Source organism: Lutra lutra, chromosome 2, assembly GCF_902655055.1.
Source record: "Lutra lutra chromosome 2, mLutLut1.2, whole genome shotgun sequence".
Classification (NCBI taxonomy): domain Eukaryota; kingdom Metazoa; phylum Chordata; class Mammalia; order Carnivora; family Mustelidae; genus Lutra; species Lutra lutra.
This window is the reverse complement of record NC_062279.1, coordinates 3,241,730-3,268,099: the sequence shown is the minus strand read 5'-3', so window position 1 is coordinate 3,268,099 and position 26,370 is coordinate 3,241,730. Positions and strand designations below refer to the sequence as shown.

The window sequence follows — 26,370 nt, the reverse complement described above, 5'->3', positions numbered from 1 at the left end:
GGGCAAGGGGGCTCTGCGAGGCCCCTTGTAGAAAAGTAAGACTCAGCCCTCATGACCTGCTCACATCTCAAACGCCCGCCTCCTAAAACCATCACCTTAGAGATCCAACATGAGTTTTGGGGAAATGCAGACGTTCAGACCGTGGCATAAATATCCACATACACTTAACCATTCAGAACAGTCTCCTCTGTAGAGGAGGCATCTAGGCAGAGGACAGGGATACCGTCTCCTGGACCAGATAGACATGGTGGCACATTCTGCCAATTCTCAGAGGTTTGGTGAAGTAGAGTGAATGGAAAATGAACAAAATGTTCCATAGGAAATTATCTAGGAGACATGACATGAGGACAGACAGAGAAGGGCTCCTAGTGCTTGCAGGGAACTGACATGCTGTAGAAATGACAGTCTACGTTTGACATTTTCCATAGAAAATAAAGCACATGAGATTTATGCATTTATCTCTTTTATTTTCTCCCTACTCGAATGCATGTAAATTTGAAATTTAACCCTTCTAGTGGAATTTGTAACATAAGCTATCTGCTTTGTTTTGGCTTCACTGAAAACTATTTCGGATGATAATAAATTTATGATCAAAGGCTATTAATAGAGCTGCAAACACTGGGAGATTTTAGAGCTTGATGGAAGAGTTTAGTCAGTCATGCTCGATTGTTTTCATTTAACCAGAAGAATTGTTCTTGTTGTATTTCCAAATCTTAAGCAATCTCTTAACCCCCTTGGGTTTTTATTGTGACAAATGATACATCAATAGGATATTTAAACCTTTAAAAATTCATAACTTTGGGAATGGAAGAAGAAATAAGAATTAGTTATAATATTTTATATTACCATGAAAAAAAGAGAATCTCTATCAGTATCTCTCCCATTTCCATAGCACTGCTTCATTTTTACCAATTATGCCTTAGCATACTCAAGTTTTAAAGAAGTAATACGAACATTTGAGTAAGTTGTCTCCCTTTTATTTGGTGAAAGACAAGTGCAAGAAAAATTCTGGAAAAATTTCTTCATTCAGTAAGTATTTTTGTAAACAGCTGATTCTTTCCACAAACATACTTCGGAGAACTACCGTCTTTGCAGCCACACACTTGAGAAGTTTATCATCTATCAGCATAGAGAAAAGAAGATTTATTTTTTAAAGCACGATGAAGTAACTGTTTTATTAGGCACAGGAAAATTGGGAATAAAGAGATGGAAGAGATCATAGCTACATTTTGGAGTCGTTAAAGTCCTGGGAGGCAGGTGTCCAGATGTATCCTTAAGAACAAGTTGAGAGGAAGGATCGGAAGTGAGGGAGTAGTAGGGTCCAGGCATGGATGTGTGACAGGCCTGGAGGATTTGGGGGATAGGGAGTCATTTGCTGTGGATGATGAAAGAGCTAAGGTTGTTAGAGACCCTTCATGCCAGTGCTATGAGCCTGGACCTGATTCCGTTGACGAGATTCAAACCCAGAGGACGCCGTGTTCCCGTGGTGGGGCTCGAGCTCTCCGTGCAGAAAAGCTGAGGATGATGGCAGGGCTTGGAAAACACAGCCTCTGCTTTAATGCGGCAGCTCTAAATTGTTCCCACTTGTCTTGGTAGGGTCTCCTTGAAAATGTCTTTTTGGGAAAAAATTACAGTTTAAATGGATGAGTGAAGGAATGAAGGCATAAAATCAGTAACTCCTTAGGGCATGGAGAGTCCGTGGATAGTTGGGAATGGAATGCCATCCCATTAGGATTCTGATTTAAATAGAATTTTATTAGCACTTTAAACAAAGAAGGGAAGCGGAGAAAAACAAAAGATAAACAAATCAGGCAAGACTTTATGGAAGAGGATGGAGGACAGGAGGTGCAGCGTAAAGCAGACAAGCGAGACCAGGAACACACTAGTTTCAGAAAGTATGAGTGAGAAGCACGGGTGCCGTTATGAAGACGGGGCTGTTGCAAGATGGTTAAGTTCTGAGAGCCTTAGCAAGCCGTGGGAAATTCAACCGAGCTTTGAGAAGGAGCCCGTGATTCACATGTGAATTTGAGATCTATCATGTCTGTCATTAGAGCTGGTGGAAACAAAGGGATCTTCCCAGGAAAGAGGAGAACCTGCCAGCTCTGATATCTCCAGCTCTGTCACCTCCGGAGTGCAAAACGCCTGACACCTAGGATGTTGTCTACATGCCTTATTCTCGCCTGCCTCTCATTCCAACAGAGCAGACATGTGGAAATGAACAGGAAAGCCAGGGTTGGGCTCTGAGACATAGCTCTCGGCACACTGCAGTGGGTTACCGTGGTCTGGCAGAGGAGGGTGAGAATCAGGTGACAGGAAGTGAGCACCTCCACAGTCCATGGGCGGTCTGTGGGCTTTGCCTAGGATACCAGGAGACCCCAGCCCAACAGCCTGCGGTGCACTGGCCACCGGCAGCCCATTGCAGAGCAGTCTGTGAACACGGGTCAACTCAGACAGTCTGCACTCCCTCCATCCTTCTGTTGCCTACGCAGCAGTCCACATCCTGGGAGCGGACCTCTGCACGGACAGACACGCAGCCATCACTGGCCAGCCCCACCAGCCCACTCTACTCTAATTACCTAGACTGCCTTTGAGCTCTGAGAACTGGCAAAGAGTCCTGTTCTTAGAATAAGTCGTGCTCGGTTACTCTATAAATTATTTGCCTTGTCCACTTGGATTTTGGAAGAAGAGGGACTTGTCTGTATTACATACTGTTATGTGCCCAAGGGCAAAAAGGAGGGCTTAGAGAATAGTAGTAACTTCCTTGGGAAATCATTTTGGATGAAGGTTTGGATGGATGAATGGGTCGAAGCAGCGAGCCAAGGTAGAACTCGGCCCCGTCTGGAGGTTCCTCAGCTCCTCTGGGCAAGACTGCTGTTGGCCTTCACCTCTCTCGTCTCTTCTGGTCCCTGCACAGCTTTGTTCTCTGCCCACGGGAGCTCCAGGATAACGCCTCTGGGTCTGTAATGGTGAGCACGGAATATAAATAGAAAAGTAGAATTCAAGAAATCATAGCCCTAAGGATAGCAAAAGTAAAAGCTTACTGTGTTTTGTACAATTACGACAATTGTCATTCATATCATATGCAGCAGTGTCTGTGGCTCTGCTGGGGGGACACAGAGGTGTCTGTGGGTGAATCTGGTCAGACAATAAAAACAGAGTTGGGTCTCTTATTTGACTGTATTTTCTCTTCAATATCAGGTCAGAATACTTATGCAATTTGCCATTTATCAAATCTCTTTTCCCTGAGAAAAGACAAGAAAAAAGTATGCTTTGTGGATGAAAAGATTTTCATTTAAAAATCTTCATAATGGATGAATTAGACTATGTTGTATTTGCACATATGACTCAAAATGAGCAGTGGATTTGCTTTATCTAAAGTAACTTCCTTACTTTGCTCCTAAATGGCAGTTTGATGGTATTAGTCCCTGATATCCTCGGTTGTGTGTGAGTTGAATGAAAACATCAGTAGTCAGATGTCTTTCCTCCGAACTTCTCCCCAGTGTATAATCATCCATTTTATTTTGATGGCGTGAGGCCAGAGGATGAAGCAGAGATTGATAAATTCTATAGTTTTTAAATGTAGCTGGATAGAAATTCATTTTTATCAGTTTTCCATAGCACGTGCAGATTTTAAGGTAAAGATTACCACAAATAACTGTATATATGATATCTCAATTTTACATCAAATGGTGTCACTCATTATGGTTAAATCCTTGATAAATATTTTGGAAGCTAATGCCCTTATTTACAAAGATCCAATCACAGAAGATGAAAGATTACGGACGTGTAGCTTCTGTACTCTGGGCTGCACCCTCTCCTGGTTCCGGCCCCACTGCATGGCCACTCCTTTCCCCTTCCCTTTGTTGAAGTTCCTCACCTCCCTGAGCTGCTCGCCACTGGAACAGCCTGGGCTTTCACTCCTTATCCACACCCAGAAGCCCCACATCGATGGTGTCCTCTGCGTCTGCTCTTGTTTCTGTCCCTCGGCCAAACTTGTGCACCCACTTGCCGTGGACGTGTAGGAAGCATCCAGCTTGATACATCTGAAACTGAACTGGTTTATACTCAAAGCCTACTTCCCCCAAAGTCTCCTTCATGCTCGGTTCCTTCACACTCAGCCTTAAACCCTCACAGTCATTGGTCATGATGCCCACGTCCCATTCATGGAAACACCCCCGTGGCTGTGCCTTCAAACCATGGTGAGAGCCTGCCCACTTCCCACCACCTCTGCTGCCACCTCCCAGCAAGGGTCCTACCCGCCCTCTGCCACCCTCCCCCCATTCTCACACAGCGCCAGTGACCAGGCAGAAGCCCCTGTGAGCCCCTGTCCTGCCCACACAGGAGTCTCCAGAGCCCGTACCTTTCACTCACACATGTGACTGTCTGGAAGCTGTTCAACCTCACTGCTCATGCTCCCTCCGTCCCCTCTCTCCTGTAAACTGTCCTGTGCACAGGCCCACTCAGGCCTCTGTCCTTGTTGTTTCTCTCCGTGAAGTTCTTTCCAGATACCCAGTGGCTCCCTCATTTGTTCAAGTGCCTCCTCATAAGCCACATCCCAAGTACACTTTCCCGACCACCTGCTCGAGATTGCTGCCCACCCACACAACTCAGAGAATGTGCTATTCCTTCCTTCTTCCTTTGTTTCCCTGGTGCTTATCATCTTCCAACATCATGTATAATTGGCTCTTTACATTACTATGGGCATAGTTTCTCGTCTTCAGCTGGATTTTTGACTCTATGAGGGCAAACACTTTTGTCTATTTTGTTCATCATTTCCAGTGCCAAAGGCAGGGTCTGTTTGTTGAATGAATGAATTCCAAATGTTATATTAATTTTACCTCTTTTGTAATGAAATGTAGAGTCAATATAATTTTAAGATATGAAAATATTACATTGTTAAGATATTCCAGGACTCACTCAAAAAGTTTTTATTTTGCTGATTTTTATATAACTCTTCCCATGTGATTTGCATATTCAAAGACCTTATTTGCTCCCTTACAACCTATGATGAGTGACCGTGATGGGATGTATCACATCTTTTGGCAAATTAGCTAATTCTTCTGCAAATATTACTTATGGAACTAGTTTTGAGGAGTCACAGTTCAGGACGTTCATATTAATAAGGAAAATTATTTTAGGTATCAGCCATTTAATGATAATCTTGCCCAGTTCCAAAAAGGAAACATGAAAACATGTGTGCATAGAGAGGACACAGTAACAGAGAATCTTCCTTATTACATGGATTCTCTAAATGTCTCTACTTCCCCATCAAATGATTATATATAGTTTTTTTCTTCCTTCAAAAATGGATCTCCAAGACACATGGAACAGGCCAGATTTTGTTGATGAGGACTGAAATCAACTGAAGAGCTGCTAAGACCAGCAGCTCTAAAAAATGCAAACCCGCACCATTTCTGAAACTCAGATTGTATACGTCAGTGTTGTCTAGAGAAATGGAACCAGTGGGATGTGTGTGTGTGTGTGTGTGTGTGGAGAGGGAGGGAGGGAAGATGGGAGAGAAGGAGAAGGAGGGAAGGAAGGGGACAGAGGGAGGGAGATTTGTTATAAGGAATGGACTTGCCTGGTTTGAGCCTGTCAAATCCTGAGATCCACAGCGGACATGCTGGAAACACAGGGAAGCCGATGGTATACATTCTAGTCTGAAGTCTGGCAGGCTACCGACTCAGAAAGAGTCAGTACTTCAGCTCAGGCCCAAAAGGAGGAACAAAACTGATGTCCTAGTTCAAATCATTCAGGCAGGGGGAGCTTCTTCTCATTTGTGGAAAGTTCAGCCTTTTTGTCCAATTCAGTCCTTCAACTCATTGTGCAGGGTCCACCCACATGAGGGAGGGCAGTCTGCTTTGCTCTGGCCGTGCATGCACGTGTTAATCTCATCCAGACACATCCTCTTAGAAATGGCTGGGAACCCCAGGGCCCGGTCAAGTTGCCACACAAAATTCCACTCCCGCTTACTTTGTGTTATTCCCTAACTCTCTTATTTCATTAGGTTATGGACTATTTAGGACACCCTTCTATGGCATATTACAATTCTGAGTAAAAGGAAGTTTTCATTTTGTTTTATTTTTCATAGAGGTGATATTTGATATTCCTTTAGTCCTTGTGCAAAGTAAGTGTTGCCTTAAAAGTACTTTATTCTGGCAATCATTGTGAAAATTTAATACTACAACAATCATTTCCCTTATCTTTTTCAGCCCTCTGTGGAGGTTACATCCATGGAAAGAGTGGGACAGTCCTTTCTCCTGGGTTTCCAGATTTTTACCCAAACTCCCTAAACTGCACATGGACCATTGAAGTGTCTCATGGAAAGGGTAAGGGTATTGCACAGACTTTATAGGTACAGAATAATAAACAAGGGGCAAACGTGAGGGCAGAGAAAAAAGTATGCACGCGTGAACAAGTGAGTTAACTCATTTCTTCACATATATTTTAACTGTTTATTTGGATGTTTTATATCATTTTAGAAGAAAAATGGTCTAAAATGATTGATGTTACCATAAATGTAGATTCCTTGTTTTACATTGAATTAGGTAACTTGGATATATGCAAGTTGGCGTGCTTGAATATATCCTTGGAAATTAGGTATGATGCTTGAAAAGTAGGTATGATGGTAAGGAAAAGAGATAAAACACAAGTACCAATTAAATTGAAGGAAATAAATTATCTAAAGTTCTCATTTCCATGGTGATAAATCTAGGATAACTTTTTAAAAAATATTTTATTTATTTATTTGAGCATGAGCAGGGGGAGGGGCAGAGGAAGAGATAATCCCAGGCAGACTCCGCACTAAACAGGGAGCCTGAAATGGGGCTTGATCTCGGGACCCCAAGATCATGACCTGAGCCAAAAGCAGGCACCCAACTGACTGAGCCACCCAGGCGCCCCTGGGATAATATTTTATACTTGCTTTGGTTCAAAATTTACTCAGTACTATTACACATAACAGATCATTTATCTTCGTCATCCAGTGATGATTTACGGAGCAGATTTTATTATCTTCATTTTATAGGTAACTATAGTGAAGGCCAGAAAGTCGGCAATTTGTGCAAGAAATGTAGTTCATAAATACTGGATAAGCATTGTACCCTGGGTCTTTTCTGTAGGACCAAATCTGTCATTCCCTAGTATGAGACTCTGATCACGTAAATATCATGGACACACTGGCTTCACACTTAGCTTTGAACTCAACCTGCTTTTAAATGGACATATTAGATTATATACCCTGTATTACACTATGCTAGCATGTATCATGAATGCATGTTAAGAATTTCCTTGGCGGGGGCTGGGTGGCTCAGTCAGTTAAGCATCCCATTCTTGATCCTGGTGCAGGTCATGATCTCAGGATCCTGAGATCGAGCCCCACATTAGGCTCAAGGCTCAGCTTAAGATTCTCTCTCACCCTTTGTCTCTGCCCCTCCCCACCACTCCTGCTTGTCTGCTCACTTTCTCTTAAAAAACAAAATGGAAAAAGTTCCTTGAAGGAAATTAAGAATGAAGAAGAAACAAATTGTGAGTGACCAAGAATTTGTCATAAAAATTAGTATTTTTATTTAAAAGGAACTATTTGTAGTTAATTTTATTATTAGTAGTGTAGGAAACCACAATACTTTGTTGGTGTGGCTAATATGAGCACATGTGTGTAAGAGGAACATAAAACTGTGATCTCAAAGAATTCTTCCTCTAGTTGTAGAAGTTTATAGGCTAGACATCCAACCTAAGATTTCATAAAGGATACTTGTTAAATATAAACGGCAACATTATCTGGTCCTTTATTCCTCTAGGATAAGTGCTTTCCTGGTGACCCTTCCCACGTGTGGTGCACCGTAAACACCCCAGCGTGCTGTACTTGGGCATCTGTGTCAGACTCAGGATCTGTGTCCTTCTCTGTCCCTACAGTCCTAATGTTGAATCTATAATTGTACCTGTACTTACATATACTTATTCGTTATTTTGGCTACTTATCCCCTTCTTTCATTTCTAAATACATTCTATCCATTCCCTGTATTTTCCTTTGAAACTTCAAAGTGAAGTTTGCATATTAAGATCGTACTTTGATTCAAGAGTCTGGTGTCTCTAAGCCTAGAATAAAATATTTCCCCTCAACTGTTTACTGATCTGTCTCCCTCCCTCCCTTCCCTCTCTGGCTCTCTCTTGCCCTCTCCCCCTGTCCGTGCTTCTCAGGTGTTCAGATGATGTTTCATACCTTCCACCTCGAGAGCTCCCATGACTACTTACTGATCACGGAGGATGGGAGTTTCTCCGAGCCCGTGGCCAGACTCACGGGCTCTGTCCTGCCGCACACTATTAAGGCAGGTTTGTTCGGAAACTTCACCGCCCAGCTTCGGTTCATATCAGACTTTTCCATTTCCTACGAGGGCTTCAACATCACATTTTCAGGTACGTTGTTCTTGTCAGTGGTGTCTCTGCTCAGGCAAGGAGAGACCCTTTCGTGGGAGCGTGTGTGTGTGCATCCATGCGTGTGCTGTGTCTGAGCAGCGGTGAGCCTTAGCTGGTGGGCAGAGGAGGCTGAACCTCCTGGAAGAAGTATGGGAAGACACCTACCCAGCGGCCACAAAAGGACACTCCGCAAATTCTCATTCCTGCAAAACTGTCAATATCACTAAGTTCTCCTGAAAAACCCTTCTCACTCACGTCTCCTCATCAATTCTATCAAAATTTCTGGGCCAACTGTCCTCGCTGGGAGAGTCTCAGGGGAAGCTGGCACCTGAGGATGTTGGCTTCTGCCCTCCAGTGGAGGCCAGTACTTGTCTGGAGAACCACGTCGAGAGTGAAAAAAGCAAAAGAAGGGTGAGCACACACCGCTGAGGACGAGCTTTTCCTTTGCTCCAATGCAGTCATGCACACAGACAGCCATCTTCCAAACGATGTACCATGTTTAATTATGATACTTACATCGTATTCGTGCAGGGTTTCTGTTGTCTCAAACACTCTGCCCAGGCTGGATTGCTCACCATGAATGGTGCCGTGAGTGGTATCACCGTGTTTTTATGGACGAGGGGAAACGACGCACACTTAAAAAACGGTCAGCCATGAACGAGATGCACTTAATCACGTGAGCCGTGTTCAGTGACCGGATGATGGTCAGAGCCCTGCAAAAACAGATGGAGCCCTCACCGTCACAAAGGAGCTCCCGTTCTAGGATTCTGAGGGGTGTAAGCAGTTGCATAAATTTGCATTTCTGCGTATGATGCTTTGAAAAGAAGAGCGATCTTTCAGCTTCACTCCTCGCAGCCCGGAGCTGATGCTGTTTTTGTCAGGTAGTACCTGAGTCCCATAATCACAAGTGATTTCTTCTACTTTGAAGCTCCCATCAATTCCTTAATGACCTCCGATGCCACTTACAAGATCCTTTGTCCCAATAGAGGAGTTTTTATCTGATCTCCTGTTGTAACGCTGAGATGCTTCCGCAAAGACTTTCTGTGCTTTCCACCTTTCCACCAGCGGCAGGTGTATTTCCTGTGACTTACACACAGTAGGAAGCTAATAATCACTTCTCTGTATTGCATGATCGTTAGCAACGTAGGCATTGAAGTGCTGTCTTAAAGAAAAAGACTTCTCGGAGATTTTAAGATGCTCTGGACTATTCTATACTCCCTCTAATTACGACCAATTGCCATGTATCTTTATCTGACTTTGTTGATTTTTCCTGGCATTTCACTGCATTAGTGGAACTCTTGGGACAAGCTCAGATGACTTGATTTCTTGGAAATTTGCCGTAATCAAGGGTAATCATGAAATTGCCTGCTCTATCCAACAAAGACTTAAATCTTCCTGACACTAATGCCTAATGCCTCTATATAGTCTTTCCTGGTGGATCTCAATTAGGGGCACTGTGAGAATGTCGTTCCCTCTGTTCTCCCTTTCATCAAGATCCAAACTGAAGTTACCCAGAACACTTTAAAAGAAAGGAAGTGGCCTCGATGCAAGTCTGTGAATCCCTTCCCTAGATGTTTCTCAGGAGTCGGTGTTGTTCCCACCATCTGTTTCTTAAATCCATTGCTCCCAGCACAGAGCGGACAGTAAGCCTTTGGATTACTGAAGGTCAGAATTCAAGTCTAGAGCTGACTTCTTGCATAAGCTCCCTAAACAAACAGACAAGCAAACAGGCAAGACGAAACACACTTACTTATCTGGGTCTCTGAAGCTTTTTGAAATGGTTTTAAAATATTTTAAAACATTGGGGCACCTGGGTGGCTGAGTCCGTTAAGCACCCAACTCTCCATCTCAGCTCTGGTCTTGATCTCAGGTCCTGAGTTCGAGGCCTGTGTCAGGCTCCGTGCTGGAATTTAAGAAAAGATTTAAGAAATATTTAAGAAAATCTTAAAAACATTTTTTTAAATGATAAAAAATAATGGGGCAACAGTTGGGAACATGCGGAATGATTCATTCGCACACACCCAATGGAAGAAGGATTTGTAAAGCCTGCAGAAGGGATCACCTTATTATCCAGGCTGTGTCACAGGCAAGCTCAGTCTGAAAAGAAAGACACACCTGGGAGGACACAGCCAGTGCTGAGGTGAACTTGCTGTTCTGATGCGCTGAAGTGTGATTTCATTTGCAAGGATTTGGCCTTGACACTGGTCACCGACGATTGCCAGCGACACCAATACAATGGAGTTTATTTCTTTAAGTGTCCAAATAGGCAGCAAGTTTATCATGCAATTGAAGAGTTTTCCCTTCTGGGGACATTTCAGATGTTTGCCTAAAATCAGTGTGGTTTTATGTCTGTTTTTCACCTGCTGGTCTGTCTTCTCTAGAAGGTTTTATCCGAGCAGCATTTCCCTCATCATGAGACAGCTCACAGAACAAAGAGAAACATGTAGAAGTTCTGGAGGAGTTTGAAGAATTGTATTTATGTACCTATTTAATAACAGCCATTGTTTATTCTTGCTAACTACTTTTTGAGTACTTACTCAATTTCCCACAAACGGAATCTGTCTCTTCATGTCTCAGAGTATGACTTGGAGCCTTGCGATGATCCTGGTGTCCCTGCCTTCAGCCGGAGAATCGGTTTTCACTTCGGAGTCGGGGACTCTCTGACCTTTTCCTGCTTCCCAGGGTATCGCTTGGAAGGCGCAAGCAAGCTTACGTGCCTGGGTGGGGGCCGTCGTGTGTGGAGTGCGCCTCTGCCAAGGTGTGTGGGTAGGTGGTCACACGCTTTCATTTCATTCATCCAGTGGGGGCGGCGCGTGCTGGAGTCAGGACACAGGGCCGGTTTGGCCAGGAAGGCGGGCAGGGGTTGGCGTGCCAGACAGCAACGGGCACCCTGGTGCCCTGGGGACCTGAGCCCTTCTGGACTGTACTCCCCTTGTGGATACCGTCAGCTCTCTAGTCTCCCGCCTCAAGAAGGGTGAATCTAGAGCTTGTACCAAGCATGTTTATGAAGGAAAAGTGGACATGTAGCCAAAAATAATCTGGGACAAAAGGAAAGGTAAAAGCGGGAAGCCAGGCTGCATTCGCACAGTCGTTGGCAGCTCTATCACTTAAGAGCAGTGAGTGTCTCCCAGGATGATGATGGTGACAGTTTCAAAGACTAGTTTTTGTTGTTCTCACTGTTCCGTTCAGCTCTCTGGTTGGGTGACTGTGGCTTGCTGCTGCCACGTGGGCATTGTACAAGTCTCAGGGCTGAGTTGGCCTCTGCAGTGCGTTCTGGAAGAATTCAGGAGGGTTCCAGAAACAAGCGTCTTTAGTCTGTGCTTTGAAACGAGGTGCTGTGTTAACACAGTGGGTTCGGGAGGTCGGCTCGGTGGGGCTCCACCTCCTGCTAGTCTGGGAATGAGCTAGCATAAGGCACGGAGCAGAGCAGAGCTGTGTGGACAGGCCTCACTAAATACGGGATGCCTCCTGCTCGTCTAGGATCTGGTTATCCCCAAAGACAATGTCAACGCCTGCCTCTCGGCCATGTTGCTGCTTGTGAAGGGTTGACAGTCTGTTCTTTCAAGTTACAGAAAACGGCCTAATGCCATCTGGAGATGTCGCCGCAGCCCACTTTAGCTCTGAGCCTTCTGAGTCACGGGGGTCCGTGATGCATCCTGCTCTAGTCCTCCCGGTCATACAATAGATGCAGGTGGCCAAGTCGTACAGACAAGAAGATTTCATACAACTACCAGATTATAACTTAGTGAAACCCATTTCTTTCTTCAATTACCAGCATGGTTTAGGGATATTATTAATTTAACCGGTAATACCATCTTTTCGTGTTTTAATGATAGTCCCACAGTCAAGACTTCCTTTACAAAAAAATTACACAGGTGAACATGAATCAAATCATCTTCCTCTCTCACCAGGGCACATGTCTTTCAACGTCTGTCATCTTGTTTTCTCCTAAAATAGTGGTTCTCGCCTTTTTGGGTTTATGATTATTTTTCTCTTTTTTTAAAGATTTTATTTATTTATTTGACAGACAGAGATCACAGGTAGGCAGAGAGGCAGCCAGAGAGAGAGAGAGGAGGAAGCAGGCTCTCCACTGAGCAGAGAGCCCGATGCGGGGCTCGATCCCAGGACCCTGAGATCATGACCTGAGCTGAAGGCAGAGGCTTTAACCCACTGAGCCACCCAGGTGCCCTGGGTTTATGATTTTTAATTGAGACTTGGATATCATTTTTGAACAGGGTCTCAAGAAAAAGAGATACTTTGTACATGATCCTAGGAATTCCTGGAGTTGCCTAGAATCCACATTTCTCAAAACTACAATTATTGAACAAGACAGTTTAAGATCTGCATGAAACTCCTGACCCAATGAAATCAAGGCTTTGTTCCACACATATAACGTTCAGTAGTTTACTGATTATCATATTCTGTTCCCAGTTTCTCTGTTTTATATAGATTCATCATCTGTACACTGTCACTCCTGTTACTGGAGTTTTTACATTGTCCAAAATATAAAATAATGATAAACAATTGATATCCGTTGAGCCTAATTCTGGATGCCGCACTGCTCTGCGCTCTTTACACATACTGACTCATTTAATTCCCTGGAACTAATGAGGTAGGCATTGTAGCTGTCCCTTCCATTGTACCGATTAGGACACTAAGTGGCAAAGGGTCTAGGACCTTTGCCACGGCAGAGAGTTCCAGATCTGAAAGCAGGCTTCTCCCCATGCCCTGCATGGGGACAACACACGGGGGCCTGGCTGTGCCCTTCCCATATTTAGCCTCTTGTATTTTTCCCCAGTGTTTCCTGAATTTCCTTCCAGCCTATCTGGCTACAACGTTCCTAGAAATAAACATGTTCCTCATGGCGGCAACACCCTGGCGGACCCACGAGGTAACTCGGACTGGTCCATATTTCTTCTTTCCTCTCAGTCTCCACGTGTAATTAGTTGTTGTTTGAAGGAGTCTGTGACCCACTTGGTTCTCGAGTCAGGATTCCCTACCCATTCTGTCTGCTCCAGCCCTGGGAACATTCTGCCAGGCTCCAGGATCGAGCTCCGGAGGGATCCATCCAAATCCAAGCCCCACAATCTTCCCCCTTAGGAGAACCTACCAATTAGCCCCCCGTAATATTCAGAACTGGCACCACTGTGATTCTGTGTTGGCCACACAAGGCTCATTACTCATCGGGCAGACTCCCCGGTTCCCTGCACAATCCAGTCTGGTCCTGAAGCCAGAGCATGGGAAGTCTGCCCAGGCTCATGGTCACCATAGTTCTCTGTCCCTCTGTGTCTTTGTCCGTGCTGTCCCATCACTGCCCAGCACACATCCCGCTTTCCTGTCAGGCTGGCTCTTCCTCATTGTTTGAACTCATCTTACATGTGGTGTGAGCTGTCTCTCCCTCGTCACCTACTGACTGAAGGGGGGCCTCCCTAATAACAGCGGGACTCCATTAACGTTCCTCCACATTTCTGTCTCCTATTAGGCTGAACTTTACAGTGGGGGCTACCTGATCCCCCAAATCCAGCTCTGTGCCTTATTTCATAGGTGCTTGTCAACGCTAAAGATCCCTTCCCTCCAAACCTTCTCTCTTGATCTCAACATTTTGATTCTATGCCTGTGTTTCTTCTTTTAAAATCACAGAAATAAGAGTGATCAATCCATAGCCAAAAGTTGCAAATCCATTCCAGAAATCACAAGTGACACGGGAAGAATGTCTACTGAATGACGAACATGCAATTTTGTTTTTCCCTAATAAGCATCTCATCTGAAGTAGAATTTCTAATGAACACCTAAATTAAAAACTATTTTTCTCTTCATCAATTCCCTCAAAATTCAAGAGAAATGATCTTTTTGCTTGCATTTATTCATTTTAGGGCTATTTCCACCTAATTATTTATTTAGGATACTGGAAATAACATCATTCTGCACTCCACATGCATAACAAAATGTGCAAGCCCTTTCTTGTGCCCCCTTTTATATTACATTATGTGCATATCATTCAATATATGTCTTTTTTTTTCTTACAAGTTAAAGAAAAAGGTACTCAATTGGTCTAAGTAAAAATGAAGGTTTACTGGCAATATGACTAAATAATCATAAATTGGGACAGCGTCAGGGGAGGTTTGATCAAGGACTTGACATTGTGACTGAGGCCTTGTTATCTGTGTTATCTCTCCTGTTATCTGTCAACCTGGGTGCTGGCTTTATCCTCAGGCTCCACGTGGCCCTGGGGAAGCACTGGGCAGCAACTTGCTGTCCCCAGGGGGCTTCCTCAGACCAGGCTCTTACATCAGCATATAGTGCTGTAATGCCAACATCACGCTGTCCAGTGAAATGGCTTTCCCAGGATGGCTTCTGGGTAATAGCTGGATTGCGTCTGATTGGCTGAAATCGAGTCACGTGCCTGTTTCTGACCAATCACTAACCAGGACAGTTTTGGTTATCTTAGGATATTTAGGGACCAACATGCATAGGTGTTGAAGAATGAGGAAAAGCACATATTTTATGATATTTGTGATATTTTGTGACAGCTTGTTGGGGAAAAAAAAAAAAAAAACCTAGACAGAGGAGAGCAGACATGATTCAAATGGGTATCTACTAGAATTCCCTAATCTAATGTTGCATCTATGAACAGTTTTGAGCACAAAATTTTCTCAGGCAGAGTATGATAAGCCTTTATTTCTTCATCTGATCAATTACCAAATAATATCTGCTCAGAGAATTAAAAAAAAAATCAATGAAAGCAAGAGTTATCCTGTTGTGGAATATCTGCATTAATTCTATTTTTTAGACAAAGTATAGTGTCCTTGGATGGAATAAAATGGGGGAAAAATTGACAGTGTTAGCGTAAATTGTATAATGGATTACAAATATTTCAGAGAGCATAGGAGAACAACATAGCTTGCCTGTATTTTGATAAACTAAATTTAACTCTAAATCTTTTGACCAATTCTATCTAAATATTATATTCCTATGCCAACCAGTCTATTGTTTCCATTTATTTCTTTAATTCTTAGTTTAAAACTTTGAAACAAAATTAAAAACTGAAACTAATCTCTGTTGAGTCTTAAAAGTTAACTCAATGATAGAATTAAATTAAGGAAATAAAGGTTCATAGGATAATAAATAGATTAAAATTTGGATCAGCATTATATGCAACTCATATATATTTTTTTTAATTTTATTTATTCATTTGACAGAGAGAGATCACAAGTAGGCAGAGAGAGAGAGAGAGAGGGGAAGTAGGCTCCCCACTGAGCAGAGAGCCCGATGCAGGACTCGATCCCAGGACCCTGGAATCATGACCTGAGCTGAAGGCAGAGGCTTTAACCCACTGAGCCACCGGCAACTCATATATTTTTTGTAAAAATAAGATTGTGCATTAAAAAAAAAAAAAAAATATATATATATATATATATATATAATAGAGTTCATGTTTGCAGACTCTATAAACAATAAAACTTCATATACATAGTCATATATACATATATATGTGTGTGTGTGTGTATATATGTATAATGATTCCATTTACTGATTTGTTTTTATTTAAGAACCAAAATATTGTTGGTTTGAAGTAGAAAGGAAGTAGGTTTTCTGCCTCCCTTTCATAGTCAAGCTACTTTCAATGTCTGTGCTCTTCAAACAATTTTCTCAAAGCATATATACATGTGTTAATTAATGTAAAATAATCAACTTACAATTTCAAAATGTTCTCAAAGACCCCCACTGCAATTTCCACAAAACTTGAATAACCACCACCAAACACCTTCATATCCAGCCACTTTGTTAAGAAAGTCGGCTCCCTGTGGCGTGGGAGACACTGGGCTTCCTCACCTCTACATAAGGGCAAGTCGGGCAAAGAGACTTGAATCCCCAAGCTTCTTATGTGCATAAGGAGCACAGACTCTGCTGTGGGCAGTGGCCTTCCAGCCTCCAGAGCTGTGAGGAGTCCTTGCCTGTCATTCAAGCCCTGGCTAAGGTCTTGGGTTGGGTAGCCTGAGCTGAATAAGGTTGGCCTCACAGGTAGGTACTTCTCACAGAATTTATGGAAAATCAATTGGCTCCTTTCTATTATGTTAATTTATTTTTAATTAGTTCATTTCCTTTACGAAACTCTAAATGACAATCCGATTTTAATTATATTTTTCAGTAGGTTCTTAATAAAAAGAACCAATGATTCATCTGAAGGAAAATGATATCCATTCATCTTAAAGTAATTTTAAATGGATTATTGAAAGAACTTAAAATTGATACATTTAATTGCTCCAGTAATGGAGATTAACAACAGATTCTTTCAACCATGTTCACATATTTTTTTGAAATTCTAACGATTTAAATTTGTAATATTCTGACCTCTGGCTTTTTACGGTTAGTGTCTTATTTTCCTTAATTATTTCCTATGGGATAGGGTCCCAGGGTTTAGTGGGGAGAGAGCCATGACATTTTATTTGCTCTGCCATCACTTACTTTGATTTTCCAGGGTGTCGGTCTGGATCAGGAAATCTAGAATTTGCGTTGCAAGGCCACCTTCACAACACTGCCTCCTTTCTGTTTTATTCTAGAGTCTTTAAGTCACATTGCTTTCTCTTAGGCCATTTCTTCTTCTCCAAAGTGCCCTTCCTCAGGACACCCACATGCTCCGCACTGTTCAGAGCCTCTGACCTTGGTTCCGTGAAGCCGACAGTCCCGGGGATGTGGCCAAGTCTGTTTGCAGCCAGACTGCCCACGGTTGTCTAGGATGATCCCCTACCTCATTCATGTCCATGAACCCCATAAACAGCCTCTCTGTCTCACACCCAGACTGTCCGTGTGTTCTAGTGCCCATGTCCCCACCCGCGTCTCTCACTAGACCTTTGCTGTTGCCAACCCTGTTACAACACCAAATTGAGTAATGAACCAAGGATCTCAAAATAAAAAGGCAAATCACGTTCCACCTTTAATACGTCATGTTTTCTTACTGGTCTTGACATAAAAATCAGAAAACAATAGCAACGACCACACGTGTTCACTGCAATAGTGTCAACCAAAACACACAACTGTTTAAACTTGAAGAAAAAGGCAAAAGTCATGTTTTAAAGAGGAAAAAAAAATATGATTATATGACAGTCTGTTTGAAAGTCTTTGAAGAATGTAAAACAATACAAGTATATATGAAAATAGTTCATTGTACGTAAATATATAAAATGAAACACTGCCCTGAAATAGATTTTTAAAATATTAAGATACCAAGTTTGTATATGCTACTGTCAATTTCATAGCCTCAGAGAAAAACTCACTTGAAAGACCGTCTTTAGGTGCTACACCAAACTCCTCTAGAGAAATGAAAGTCTGTCCCTGGCCATGTTGATTTCGATTCAGTTACAGATGTATATAAAATAAAGGAATTATTGTTGGATGTTTGCTTAGAAATTTCCCTCGTGTCTTGGGCGGAGAAACAGTTGCTCTGAAACTAGGGGGATGTTATTCTTCAGGGGGAGGAAGAAGTGACATGCAGGAGTGTGGTGGTGTCGGCCTCCGCGCCGTCTTTCAACAACCTCGCTAGTCTGCGAAGGGTTACCAGTCCCCACGGCCAAGTAATTCCTCCCATCTGTTATCCTCATAGAGTGCACTTAATTTGCACCACTTATATATCTGCCTTAAAACAACATCCCAGCATCCAAATCCTAATAAAAGGATATGCAAGCAGAGCTCCTGGGTGGCTCAGTCGGTCAGGCATCTGACTCTCGATCTCAGCTCAGGTCTTGATCTCAGGGTCCTGAGTTCAAGCCTTACATTGGGCTCCATGCTTGGGGTGGAGCCTTCTATAAAAGATATGTAAAATTACAAACTTATATCTTTAGATTTAATAGTTTTTTTTTTTCTGTTCTCATGTCTCAAATGCCAAAGTGCCCTGTCTAGTCCTCCCTTATCATGTGAAACAAGTACATGTGTGGTTAATGTCTTAAATGCTAATGTGAAAACAAATACCTCCGCTTAATTGATCACCTGTTGCTCCAAATAAAAGTCCCTACAGATATACTCCCATCTAAGGCCAATCCATGCCATCTAAGTGTCACTATGGCTCATAATTAATAATACTACGAATAATTAACCGTGAAGTGTTTCATCATTAATTAGAATAAGAAAAGGGCATGATTCTATTTGTAAGTACAGAGAGTTTATATCAAATCAATAATTGATCTGCACTAGTTGTGTGACCTTGGGGAAAGCCCCTGGTTTTCAAACCATTCTGTTTCCGTTTCCTCACCTATATAACGCAGTTATATGATCCTATTAGACAAGGTTACCATGAGGATTCCATGGGTCCCTGTAGATGAAGAACTTAAAAAAAGTATGTGACACACACTACAGGTATCAGAATCCACACATCAGCCTTGTCATGATAGAGTGTCACCTTTGAAAAATGGTACTTCTGCCAAGTCTGTCTGATTCCCCATGTGGCAGATCTGTGGAGGGAAAGAGAAGAGCAGAAGCATAGTGATGTGAGACCAAAGAAAGGGTTTCCAGCCATAGTGAGCACAAGAGAACAAACCCTGCTCACCACAAATGCGGAGCCCCAGAAAGAGCTGGTAGTTGAAGACAGCAGTGCAGCCCTGCCTTCAGGGATGGGTGAAACCCAGCCAGTCGATTCTCCTGGGCCTTGCTTTCCTCCTGGAATGCCCCCAAAGACAAGCTACGACTGCGCTTATATATCTCCACGGTTACCTAACAGTGGCAAAACTCTCATTCCACACTTTGGGTTCAAGACTTACTTGAACACTGTGTTCAATTAATTGCCCCTTCTGTGTTCCAACCCTCCCTCCATCCTCCTGACCTCCTTCAGTCAAGAAGGAAGACCACGGCCTCTCCTGATGACCAGATGGTGACCAGAGGGGGAGCCAGGACCCTCATTATCCCGTTCACCTCCAGTCCACCCCCAGGGAGGTTTGACTCGGGACTGCCTGTATTGGCAGAGGACATGCAACGCACACAGAGCTAATGGACTTGATACGTGCGAACACATGCTGAACCCGAGTAAACCCAACTGGTTATCACAGCCAGAAAAAGTGCTTCTTCAGATGTTTTCCTGAGACTAAAAATAATCTATTTGCCACTATATCAGTATTTTCCCATCTTCCACTGAAAGACTTCCCCCCCAAACTTATAAAGTAATGGATAGAAGGACTTAAATTTGATTTTTGAGAGGCTCATTTTATTGATCACTGTCAGATTCAATTTTAAATAACAATTCTTGATATGTGTGACTAGGTTTTATATTCCAGTTATCAGAATTCAATTGAGTTTCTTTTTTTAATTCTTTATAAGTCTGATACCTTTACCAAGTTTGAACCCCCCCAACTATTCCATCCACAAAGCAGCCAAAGAAGGATACTCTACTTTGATGTTTTCATGTTCTTTCTGTTTATTTTGAATTCTATGTTAAAAAAATCTTATTACTTTTAGAAATTAAAAAAGACAAAAAGTATACAACAAGGCCCATGTATTATTACTATTTCCCAGGGGGATTACGTACCCGAAATGCTTGTTGAATTTAACGTATAAACCCCACATGTCTTTGGGACGCCTGGGTGGCTCAGTCAGTTGAGCATCTGACTCTTGATCTGAGCTCAGGTCTTGATGTCTGGGTCCTGAGCTCAAGCCCTGAATAGTGGACTGTGCTGGGCGTGGACCCTACTTAAGGGGAAAAAAAATTAAAAAAAAAAAATGACTCCCTACCATTTAGAGACCATGAAGGCACAGTCCTGAGACTGAACACCCATTTTCATATCCCGCATGAAAGATACACCATGCACTTTCTCCCCATCTTTTTTTCTTTTCTTAAAAATTTTTAAAAAGATTATTATAATTAAATATATATATAATTATATGTAAATATAATAATACAAATATATCTATAGTTTTAAAAAATATTGTGGTGAGCTGGGAGCTTAAGTGATTTTCTCTGAATTGACAGAAAGTGGAGAGCTATGTTTATTTTTATTTTTTTACCTGGATTTAAGCTATTCTATGCAAGTTTGGATGTAGAAGTGAATGACCTTCTGCTTTCCTCGGGAGAAGGGGAGAAGAAGTTAACATGTACCTCCAACGAATGTTCTTTTGTTCTGGGACATAATGCAGACAGGCTCAGGGCTGTGACATAGGAGTGGTTTTCTCTATCATAGGTCGCCTTTCCACGTGTACAGGTTGATGCCACAAAATATGAAAGTCAGGAAATTACTTGGGTACAACGGAGCCGTCACACTGGAATCGGTGGGGATGTTTCACGAGGTAGAAATGAGACGTGGGGAAGGCGGGCTGTGACTGCCCTGTGACACAGCCAGTGAGCTTGGACAGTGACTTTATTCTAGATCTCTCCATGGGATTGCAGGCTGCTTCCGTGGTGCAAGAGGTATTCGGTGAAAAGAAACAAGAAATCTTGGAAATGGACGAGTGGAGGATATTTCCTGTCTAGTTGGTAAACAGTTAAAAAAAAAATCACGAATCTAAAGAACAATGTATTAATGAGAAAGAAACATACATTGAGACAGGAGAGGGCTGTCATGATTGTAGAATTGTTCTGTATTAAAATCAGTAATTCCACTTTTGAATTCTTTCTTTTCTAATGTCCTATTTATTTTAGCTGAATGTGGAGCAAGTGTCAAAGGAAATGAAGGAACGTTGCTGTCTCCAAATTTCCCATCAAATTATGATAATAACCACGAGTGTATCTATAAAATAGAGACGGAAGCCGGCAAGGGGATTCATCTCAGGGCGCGAAGCTTCCAACTGTTTGAAGGAGACATTCTAAAGGTAAAAAAAAGTCTTGAATGGGACTCCATCTCTTCTCAAGGACCCGATTAAATAGGTGTCCATCTGTACACATAGAGATGTATACATGTTAACATACCGTTAAAGATACACAATGTTTCCAGCTTATTTACCTGGTTGGTCTATGAAGGTGTTCCTCAGGGTCCGCAGCCCAGGCTCTGAGCCATCTTAGTCTGGAATTCTGGATCGAATCTTTGTGAGCTACATGTCTTGGACACAGGATTTGATATTTGTGGTTTAGCTTCCTTGTGTGTAAAACATATGACGATACCTATCTTCGGAGGATGTTCTGAGGTTTGAATAGTACACTGTTGTAGATGTTTCTGGGATTGTGCCGAGCCCACGGTTGTAATTATTAAAGCTACATTGTCTGTAGTCATTCTTGATTTTTAAATGCGCTCACGACATCCAAAGTGAGAAGGATTTAGATGTGATAGTGGAAGCAAGTTCAGCCACCATGCCTAGAGCACAAAGTGGCGCTCACACGAAGAAGCCACACCAGGATGAGACACAATGTTAGTGGACAAGTCTGTGCTGTGTTTACAGGACTCAGGGCTGTGCTTGGAATGGGACCAGAAGCAAGGGTTCTGTGCATAACAGAACTCCCTCTGGGGAGCAGGACCCAGCATACCTCCCATGCTGTAGATGGATTCCAGGAAGAAAAGGCAGGAGAAGAGGATTCTGGGGACATTCAGGTCTAGGTTTGGTCTATGAAACCCCAGCTCTAACTGGAAAGCCCCCATAGCTCCTAAAGCTTCTGGTATAGTCCCCCACCTCTCCTATAACTTCAAGAAAACCAAGGCCTTCTCAGGGTCTGGGGCCAGGGAGGAGACATTTGGAGAACAAGCACCCACCAAGAGGGGCATCTGACAAATGCCAGATACTACCCGATCTATCTCCCTGCTCGGTCCAGTGAGGAACAAGCAACTGGCCCAGGTCACACAACTGAGCTATGCTGAGAGAGAGACACTTGTCCCTTCTCATCCCTTTGTGAAGTTCTTGGGTTTTCCACTTATGTTGACCTCTACATGGACTCACATGCCGACATCTCTCAGGGTCAGGGGAGTCCACGCAGCTTAAGCTGTGGGCAGTAGAAACAGATTCAAAGAGCCCCCAAATGGGAAACATTAGTAACCACCCCCGTTTGTCATCCTTTTGCAACATGGTTAAAGAGGGACCCCTCCAGGACCCCATCTGGCTTCATGAGCTTTTTCATGCAAGCTCAAGAGATACTTAAAGCCTGGGGGGAGGCTTCCTCCCTCCTAAGCCCAGCTCAACTAGTTCAGTGTCATCGTTGAGCAGAGTGGCTTTATTCTAGTCATCCTTCTGTCGTAACCGTCCTTCCAAAACTCATGCTGACATCGTGAAGCTCTGTAATGAAGAAGTGATTTTCAGGGAGGAAACTAGTACGTTCTCATTGATCTAAAAACAAACAAACACACAAACTTGTTTCGTAAGTAACCATTTTCTGAGTTCTTTGATAACCTTAAATTTAGAAGTCAGCAAGCCTTTAGAGAAAACTTTCAGGTAACACTTAAGTGCAGTTGGTGCAGGTGAATGATTCGGAGATACTGCATGTTGGAGGATATTACTGCCGTGGGAGGGGGGTGATGTTCATCCGTGATATCTGCAGTTTAAAGCTGCTGGTTATACCAAAAAGCAAAAACAAAAACCTGGCTTATCCCACTTAATTGCAGAGAAACCATCAATCATCTGAAATACCTAAGTGTCTTGCGAGCATATATTTTATTGAATATGAGAATAAATACCTCAGTGTTGAAAACAGTTCAAGTGGGATTGTCTTACTGTTTAGCTTCGGACGCTGTTCACGCTGTGTGATCCGATAAGAAAGACCAAAATTTTATAGACATATTCCCATGCACAAAAAGGTGCTGTTTTCTCACTTCATATGGAAAGAAAAATCATGGAAAGGAAATATAGCTTGAATGAAAATGTCATGAAGGACTATGTAATGGAAAGTGAAGTGAACTTGGGGTATTTGGGGTATGGCCACTGTCACACTGGGAAGGGCTCCTAGGTACCTCTAGCCTTGGGGCTGCAGGTCTCACCATGAGGTCTCCTAATTCTTGAGCATAGGCTAGTCTGCTCAGAGCTAAGCATTTGTGATGTAAATAGTTACAGTCCTGTATTAGCATATGACTCAAGGAGCATTTTTCTAAAACCTAAGAGGAAAGCTTTGATTCCGGGGGCATGTAGACCAGGGCTTGTGAGTGACAGGCAGTATGCTGAACGCTAATGACTTGTTCCTAATTTAACTGCAATTAAAAACCAAGCCTTCGGGCGCCTGGGTGGCTCAGTGGGTTAATCCGCTGCCTTCGGCTCAGGTCATGATCTCAGGGTCCTGGGATCGAGCCCCGCATCGGGCTCTCTGCTCAGCAGGGAGCCTGCTTCCTCCTCTCTCTCTGCCTGCCTCTCTGCCTACTTGTGATTTCTGTCAGATAAATAAATAAAATCTTAAAAAAAAAAAAAAAAAAAACAAGCCTTCTGACTTCCAGTACTATCTGGGTTGACATGTGTGATCGAAGCAAAACTTGAATCCAGATTTCCACTTTGAGGGAGCTAAGAAAAGGAGGCTCGGTGTAGCGGGTGACTCCGTCCTCCTGACGTTTCCACCGGCTCATTGCCCGTGATGTCAATAAACACGACAGAACTTTTTAGTGTTGTAGTTTGGAGGATGCTGGGAGCTGGCTGCGGTCCAAATGACCTTTGTCATCTGTGCTGAGCTCCGGGCCAAGCCGGTGGAGGCGACTCGGACAACGCTTCAGATCTCCAAGGACAGAAATCACAGGAGTGTTTTCTTGCTCAAATGCTCCTCAGTTCTGTGGGTTTCTGTGGCTTGCAGAGAATTGTGTGGTACGTGGAGTGCCATGAGACCTTTCCAGGAAGGCCTGGACATTTTCTTTCTGAGCCGGATTCCTCTGGGTTTAAAACTCATTAAAGTCTGGGTGTCACTGACCTCGTCCGGCGCATCCCCATATTAAGCCAGGTGGGCGATGCTCTTTCTAGAGCGCGCCAGTGGCTGGACGGATTGTAAGTCACCCGACTCCACTCTTCTAGCGTCTGCTGGTTTAACTGGGAAAATGAAGTGGCAACTTACGGAGTTGATTTTTCCAAATGCATTGTCTTCTTTTTGGATTCTGTATGTGTGTGAGTCCGTTGACAGGGGGTATGGTTGTACACAGACTAGAAGCGAGCTAAGGGAAGACAAGTAAGAATTAATCCGTGTGAGAAGGAAGACAGTGGGGAACTAAATAAGTATTAAAGGAGTCTGCTGAGTCTTCCGTGCCCTTTATTTAATTAAAAAATTTTTTAAATCAAGAAAAACGGGATGTTTTCCCGTGTGGTACACATGCACGTTATCTTCCAGGAGTCCCTCGTCTGCACCAGTGTGGTTCCTTGCTATGAACTACTGCAGTAGTTCAACGAGGCAAATGGATTAACTATCCCACTACACGTTCTAGTCTTGATAGCTTCCTAGGGACGTCAGGGACCCTCAGCGCTGAATCCTTCCTGAAAGCAAACACTGTCAAATCTGGCCTTAGCAGGAAGCACATATGGCCACGCCCTAAACTCACACAGCCCCCACTGAGGAAGTGTGACTGGCGGTCATCCATGCCCGGGGCGGTCTACCATGGGGAAACTCGGGGCACTGCCCAGAATGGCCCCTCCCTTACCCCTCATGTCCATACGAAAGCAAACCTGTCTAACTGCCTTCCGAATATTTGTGTAAGCATGCCTGCTTACAACCACCTAGGAAGGCAGAGTCAAGTACAACGTGTTTCAGAGCAAGGCCATGTGTGTCTGTGACACTATTACATGATGGGATTCTTTTATTTCAACTAATTCAAGACTCAAGTTGCCTTCAGCTCAAAGGCCGCAGAATGTGACTGGATCCCCACGTCCTGTCTTGTCTTGTATTACACTCGGGTAGGAGAGCACAGGGAGAGAGGAGATGTCTGGTGACTTACAGGATCGTTCAAAGACCACATCATCCCTAAAATAGCATAGGTCCCTTCAGGCTTGGGAAGTAGATTTTGAGGGAGGGGGACAAAGGGAAATAATGGAACCTTGGAAATGCAAATAAATATTTCTTTAATTTAAGTAAAATAGGAAGAATGCCCAAAGTGATCAGGGTAGAATGAAGGGACCACAAATGAGCCCTTTTCTCTTTAATGTGGACGGTAAAGGTAAAACTTAAAGGAAAAAGACGGTTTCTCAAAGTCATGCATTCAGCTTTCACTGAACCGTCAGCCTTTCCCAAGTGCCACACAAAGTCACATCTTTGAAGATTTGGATGTCCTGTTGGCATTGCTAACATACGAACATGACGACTTCCCCGTAGGTGTACGACGGAAGAGACAGTTCGTCACGTCTGCTGGGAGCCTTCACCAAGAATGAGCTCATGGGGCTGGTCCTCAATAGCACGTCTAACCACCTGTGGCTTGAATTCAACACCAACGGGTCGGACACGGACCAGGGCTTCCAGCTCACCTATACGAGTAAGTAGCATAGGACAAAGCATTGCATTTCGTTTTATTTTCTCGGGATGCGTCTATGCCTTAGCGCTTTTTTTTAATACTGACTTTTTTCCCTCTTCTCTGGTCTCTCTACTGTGTTGCGGATTGCTGTTTAATTCTTAATTGAGACATGTTTCCAGAAGTGATAGTTTGAGATTTATTGTCTTGGAAGTATTAATATTTTCATAAGATAATGGCTGTACCTGAAAAGAAAATGTCACGACATTTAAGAGCTCCCGGGCTTAAAAAAAAGGCTGATTATGATGTAGTGCACAATGACAGAGAGTCGTATATGTGTATCTGAAAGATTTAGAGTGAATGTTTGATGTAATTAACAGGAATAGTCTTGGATCGCCTAACCTATGTCAATACTTCACTATTATATCTATTTAATCTATCAACATGATATATTAGCATCTATATATTATAGAACATAAACTGCATGTGTGTAACATATATAGTCACGGGTACATATAAATACACATGTTCTATGTCATAATATAAAACAACCCTGTGTACCAAGCTCGCTCTTAGCACCACTGATGTCCTAAACATAAAAAATTCCAGTATTTGCCGAAGATAGCAGGTGCACAAATTGCTGGATCCAGGC

At 43.1% G+C, this 26,370-nt stretch overlaps 1 protein-coding gene across 3 annotated transcripts in view; it reads left to right on the top strand.

Moving 5' to 3' along the window:
* The window catches only part of CSMD1 (CUB and Sushi multiple domains 1), a 2,014,336-nt gene that overhangs the window by 1,645,261 nt on the left and 342,705 nt on the right, over nt 1-26,370 (top strand). For all 3 annotated transcript variants that reach the window (XM_047713603.1, XM_047713595.1, XM_047713613.1), the window contains 5 exons: nt 6,213-6,329; nt 8,200-8,415; nt 10,993-11,181; nt 21,035-21,204; nt 25,586-25,742. In XM_047713603.1, the coding sequence (XP_047569559.1) occupies nt 6,213-6,329; nt 8,200-8,415; nt 10,993-11,181; nt 21,035-21,204; nt 25,586-25,742 (849 nt within the window). The remainder of the gene's footprint in view (nt 1-6,212; nt 6,330-8,199; nt 8,416-10,992; nt 11,182-21,034; nt 21,205-25,585; nt 25,743-26,370) is intronic.